Source organism: Salvia hispanica, chromosome 4, assembly GCF_023119035.1.
Source record: "Salvia hispanica cultivar TCC Black 2014 chromosome 4, UniMelb_Shisp_WGS_1.0, whole genome shotgun sequence".
In the NCBI taxonomy this organism is placed as follows: domain Eukaryota; kingdom Viridiplantae; phylum Streptophyta; class Magnoliopsida; order Lamiales; family Lamiaceae; genus Salvia; species Salvia hispanica.
In genome coordinates, this window is record NC_062968.1 from 42,346,063 (window position 1) to 42,352,669 (window position 6,607).

The window sequence follows — 6,607 nt, forward strand, 5'->3', positions numbered from 1 at the left end:
CATAAGGTTGTAGCAACACATCTGATCGATAGAACTGTATTTTAAGAAAAATATTACACTCTTCAATGGATAGAAATACTAAGAAAAATATTACACTCTTTAATGAGACAGAAGGAGTATTTCTTAAAATTTAAATCCATTTGATTCATTATGTTTACGGAACATATTTAATAAAGTTTCTAGTGTACACAAATATATTTATGAGCCTAATTTTTTTTTTGTTGAAAAATATATTTTTATTAAAGGGGTGCAACACGGGGACTTCTCAGAGGGTCATCTATCCCAGTACTACTCTTGCAAAAATATTATATTTATGAGCCTAAATTGTTATGACCTCCATTGCTGATATGTACCAATTTGTGTCATCAAATGTCTCGTGGTATAATTGGTTACCATCGGCCTTAACACTTAAAATAGCCCATATAGAATTTACTGGCAAGCTTCAGAAGTGTGAGTCAAAAAATGATAAATTGTCGATAAGGAGGAAGTTTGAGGTAAATTGAGAAGGTAAATTGATAGTTATTTCTCTTTATCTCTCAATTTACCTTTTTCCATGGAGACGCTATCAACTAGAGGTTTTTTGTTGTCTTCGTACCAACTCTAAGTTATCTTTTAACTCCTTAACCACTTCATCACGATAATATAGCATCATGTCAACTTCTGGTACAAAAAGATGACTCTATCTCATAAGGCACAACTGTGGAAGGAGCGTGTACCGGTTCAAATGGTTTCATTCTCATAGCTCGGTGATAAGTTGTACTTTATCCATCCCCCAAAAATTTGTCCTTTTTTTGTAATTTTATTTTATCTCACAAAATTAGTCTGCTTCTATATATGAAAATCTTTTCACAACACATTACATTGATATTGACGTAGGCTCCACTATCCATTAACAATGCTTTAAAATACATTATCTCTCTCTCAATATTATTTTACCAATTTCGCATTGAAACTTGTGTCGTTTCCAAAGTCACTATTTGTGCCCTTGCCAACTAATTCTCTCATGACACAGATCGATCTACAATAAAGCACTGAAGTTATTTCTCAAAACTTGATCTATATTTGGAGAAATATTCTTGCCAAAACAGGCTCATGAGTCATGAACACTTTATCTCGATCAGAAATGATCAACTAGGGGACACTATATTTCAGATGAATGCGACTGCCACAACTCTCCTAGTAAAATTATGGGAGAGGGTTATGAAATGTGTGTATTTTGATAATAGGTCGACAACCACCATCACTACATCTTTTCCAGCCTATTGCGATACTCCCTCAACAAAATCTCCATTGAGATATCCAAAATAATAAGTGGTAACTTTAAATCCTAAATTTACTCCAAAAATTGTACATAGTATAAAAATAAAATGCTGATCGTTGACTTGGTACCTGATACTAAAAAATATCTAACCCCTTGATGATAATATTTAGTACATGATCTTTCGACGAATTCCCGAATTATAATTGAGGAAGAAAATTGACTCAATTCATGCTTAGTAATTTCGTCCGAATAAATAAAAAAGCAATTTATGGCTTGAAGTTTTATTTATTTATTTATGCCTCGTCATTTACCTTTATAAAATTTTACAAATTTAATCAATCATGGCCTGAATCTTGGTCGAGTATCCACAAAAATATGGTCGCTATTGTTGATTTGAAATAGGTTGAACTAAAATGCTTTTGAGTTGTGGATAATGAGAAATGAGATGCTAGTTATTTCAGTTTACACTAGAAAGTTACTTTTTGCCAAAAATAAAAACGACTCAATTATCTTGGAAGTTTCTAAAATTAAAAAATGACTCAATTAACATGGATCGAAGGGAGTATACTATGATTCACGATTGAATATTAGTATTATTTGCTACATGCCAACAAGCAAAGACCACGCAATAAATCTGGCATCAAAAGGTTGTACAAGGAGCACTCTTGTATACCAATCCAAATACACGTTTTTTTTGGCTATACACATACATACATGAGCTGTTTTCTGCTTCAGTAAAAAAACTGCATTCAAATCGCTCAATATTCTTCTCTACACCCTTCAAAAACACTAACCATTTCCAAAATTTCCAATCAAAAATCAATACAATATACTATTTGCTTGGTTTCTTACCCGATGTCAAGGCGACATCAGTTACTGCTGCTGTCATCTGTTGATGATTCAGAGGCTGTGTCGTCGACTGTCGAGTTTGAGCTCGAGTCGACAAGGCTTCCTGTCTCAGTGTCTGAACCTCCACAAGCTCGGTCTTCAACAGGTTGTTGTTTCAAGGTCCAATACATAATACTTGCTGTCAATGTCAGCATCATCTTTTGATTCACCTAATTTATTCAGATAAATTAATATGTAAGAATAAGGAAATGTAGAAAACGTGAATTGTGCTCGTGTAGGAGAAACAAGAAATACCTCAATTATGTCTTCAGGGAGCAAAAATATGGAACATCCAAGTTTCCTTGCAATGCTAATGATGTAGGTTGCATTCATTTTCTTCTCCTCCTCTGTAACATTCAAAGATACAACCCCTAAGATTCAGTTGCATGCTAGAGAAAATGATGACAGAAGGAAAAGGACAAAAAGATATTGTTGCGTGATATTCTCCAATACCAGGAAATTAAAACGAGCATAGTATACGCACTTTGTTAGAACTTTGTTACACATCCTGTCTTGTTAGGTTAGGTATACATAAATTGCCAATAATTCAATGCTTTACCAAAATGTTATGCAAAGTTTCACACCATAATCATGAAATACTAGACGGAAAGAAAAACTACCTACAAGTTCAGTTAGAAGTGAACTTACCACTTGATCCTTTTGTGACAAGACTCCAATTGACCGATCTTGGGTGCACAGCACTAAGAAGCTCAAGGAAGAAAATTCCATCAGACAACCTCTTATCCTGCAGTTGGATATTGTAGATACTTTCAGGAATCACAAAAAAATATCAGGTGCTAAAATTGACCAGTGTGCTTGCATGGATAAGTTAAGCTAAAGCTGGTATGCAGGTGCTGCTAAAGTACTTTATTAGCTTAGTGGCATCAAAAGAATTATCTTTGTAAACTCACTGTTATTATTAAATGAAGAATAGAATATTTAGTATCAAGCTTGCCCAGCATTGGATTAATAAGATTACAATTAAAGCAAGTACTATACTGTGTAAAGTTTTGAATGTTACAACGGCATCAGGCTTCAGCAAAGCTTAAGAATAACAAGTTCTAATGCAGGTAGCCAACAGATGTACCCTGGGGGGAGGGATAAAGAATTATTTCAAGACATGAATAGAAAGATGCTCGTTATACTATAGTTATGGCAATAAAATTGGAGCATCACCTAAAAAAACATGAGCAATGGTTCTAAGTAATACTAGTGTGAACATGGGAATTAACAAAAGATTAATACCTTGAAACTGTCCATACAGGTTTGGCTCCCTGCGTTTCTGACCTTGCTGTTAGCCCACTCCAAAATGTCAGCATCAGTAATTTCCTTCCCGTGAGAATGGGATCTTAGATGTTTCAATAGTTGAAGCATGTTACATCGCATCAATTGCCATAGATAGGCTGAAGAGTAAAGTTAAAACACATAAGTTAACATGAAATATTTACATGACAATAATAGGAGTTATAATGAGCTCAATAGCCTATAGCCCCCTCATTAAGAATATACCTAGTATCAATTTCTTGTTTCCTTGAACAATATCGTTTCCAGCAACGTTAACAAGGGAAAACTTCAACTGCTTCCCAATTTTGACAACTTGGTTGCAATTTTCTACTTTCCTGAATGGCATTTTGATTGGTGGCTTAGAAGCAATTTTCCAATTAACAATCCCTGGAGACACCTTGTCAAGTGTCTCTAAGAGTATCCATCTGCACACAACAGAATGATAGCATTCTTTAATACATTTACGCTAAAAAAATCTTCTGTTTAAAAGAACCAATTGTAGATTTAACTACACATATAAATCTAGTGAAAAAAAAGGCACAAGATTGTAATAAAAAACATAATAAATTTTTACAGTGTGTACATCTTAATTAGAAACCATGAAGCAGAAATGGAAGCTGGATTTGACTTGTTAGTAGCAACACTTACCCATTTCTGAGATCTTCAAAGACATTATCGATGTAAGAGGAATTTCCCAGACTATTTAGCCAAAAACGAAATACTCTCTCTTCTCTGGAGATTTGTGCATCATCAGGTTGAGTTTCAAGAAATGAAATATGTTTTGTTTGGGTTGACAGTCCATTCCTTCATATGAAATTAAAAATAACTGTAAGCAATATCGTAATAAAATAAGGAAAATAATATGTGTGAGTATGTGTGTGAGTGTGTGTGAGTCTGTGTGTGTGTGTGTGTGTGTGTGTGTGTGTGTGTGTGTGTGAGAGAGAGAGAGAGAGAGAGAGAGAATGTATGTGTATCAGGAAAAGCATTACGCATGGGAGAATTACATGAGAAACAACAAAACATTAATTAAAAAAGAAAAAGAAAAACTCTGAGTAGATCACATTTTCAACATTATGTGTCACTTGGCATATATGTATTACCAAAATCGGCAAAAGCTAATTTTCATTATAATATACAAAAATTTGATACTCGTAAGTAGTAATCATGCTTGAAGCGGACACTATAGCATATTTCTGAAAGTTAGAGATTTCAAGGTCAAGGGACAAGCATAAAAAAACAGAGGGAATAAGTTATTCAAAAGATGCAATGTAAGTGAAAGTCTTATTAGTATTTGCAGTTGGCTATAACTCAATTTATTTCAGAGCATGAAGTGATATGACAGATAACAGAGCCTAAATTGATATTAGTATAAACAGAAGAAGTTATACTATCTAACTCGTGGCTGCAAAGCATTTTTTCATCCAACATATTTTGGTGCATAACTGCATACATAATTCATAGGAACATTTACTTGTCAAAGTTAAATTTTTCCAGTGCCCCTCACCTATGCTGGAAGATGTGTGCTACAAATGCAAGATTAAGATTCGGAGAACCGTCCACAATATCTTTAGCTGTTAAGTATCTCTTGCAACCCATCTTATCGGCATGCTCAAGAACTAACTTTGCTCGTTCCAGAGGATCTTTAACTTTCAATGTGGAAGGATTGATGTGTTCTGGAGCCAGAACATTCAACAGATGAGCATAAGCCTCTGCATCCTACATAAATCATGACAGAATTCATGCCTTAAACATACCATTAAAAATTATAGCATACTTGAGATAGAACAGGAAAAAACCCACTGCTATACATATACTGAATTTTCTTTCAGGATAGAGAAGTTTATAAACATCAGTGAGATACTTCGAAGTAATTCTTAAATAATTTTATATTTATTCAAGCTTCAATTAATAAAAAATGCATCGAGTTATGGCAGCACCTGAAAACACCATTACATGCTCCCAGTTAGGATTGAAAAAGATAACTAAGTAAACTCATATATATATGTTATATCTGTAAAAGAACTGTATAAATACCCTAAGCAGCTATGGGAAGGTTGCCAGGAAGGAATATATTGCAATATGATAGAACAACAAAAGCTGAAAATTGAAGTATTTTTACACATCTGACATCTGCATTTACCTTCACGTCAGATGAGAAATTTGTAACTGTTTTTGAGTATCCTCCCTTTTTTAACTGAAAATTCATCCACCTGAGCAGGATCTTCTCTGGTGGTAAGCTCATCAACTCCTCCACATCCTACATTATCAAGTAATATCATAAACGTGCACATATGGGAAAAATCCATATTTTTGTTGAAACTTGAAAGCACAAGTGAGTACCTTGCTGTCGCCAACAAGCTCCACTAACTGTGGTGTATTCTTTAAATTGAGATCTGCCAGCAGTTGTATCTAGAACAACACATGAACTTGGATGTCAAGTTCCAGCAAGGGGCAAATAGTGGAAGGATTTTATAACTTTCGGTCTAACATTTGAAAGATCTAACTCCAAGCTGTTCAGTTTCTAGCATTGGAATATCATATCTTATACTATTATTGTTAAGCATGCAAGTATCCTCACCTTGATAATCTGAGATATGACCCCAAGAACAAGGTGCCTCTGCAAATCAGACACAAAGCAAGTTAAATATAAGCCTGTAATTCATGCCGTGGAGAAATTCATTATTGAAAACCACAACCGTAATCTTTAAATGATATCATTGTCCTATAACGTGAGCATACCCTTCCTTCAATAAAGTCTTGAGTTCCTATATTGACAACAGTACATCCAATTGCCTTGGCAGAGTTAAGGCATAAGGTATGATTCTCATTCCTCTCCCATGGGTTGAGCACCCTCTTTGTATTAATAGCCCGCTCGTCAATTGTTCCAGGCACAGCAACATTTATAAGCTTGCTGCATCAAGAGGCATTTTTCTGTTATTAAGTATTCAGAGCAACACTCAACATATAAAAGATGATAAAGACAAAATATAGTATCATCACCATATAAGAACTCCATCCTTGGCGATCTCAAAGAGATCGTTTGTTGCTGTATCTAAAGGAAGGTACTTTTTCAAGAATTCATCTTCTGCTAGATAGTTATTGATGTGAGCAACATATGAAGCCTTCTCAGACTCGCTTATGGTATGGAGCAATGTTGAGGTAGGAGACTTCAAA

The 6,607-nt window shown here is 34.6% G+C and overlaps 1 protein-coding gene across 1 annotated transcript; it reads right to left on the reverse strand.

The window, feature by feature from the left end:
• Positions 1–1,909: 1,909 nt before the first annotated feature.
• LOC125221110 (fimbrin-2-like) lies at positions 1,910–6,606 on the reverse strand (the record flags this gene model as incomplete). Its single annotated transcript, XM_048123236.1, has 12 exons — positions 1,910–2,319; positions 2,405–2,496; positions 2,798–2,894; positions 3,395–3,552; positions 3,659–3,858; positions 4,082–4,237; positions 4,938–5,149; positions 5,574–5,690; positions 5,774–5,842; positions 6,012–6,050; positions 6,173–6,344; positions 6,434–6,606. Coding segments are annotated over 12 exons (1,674 nt in total), but the record flags the coding sequence as incomplete, so codon positions are not given.
• Between the last annotated feature and the right edge of the window lies 1 nt (position 6,607).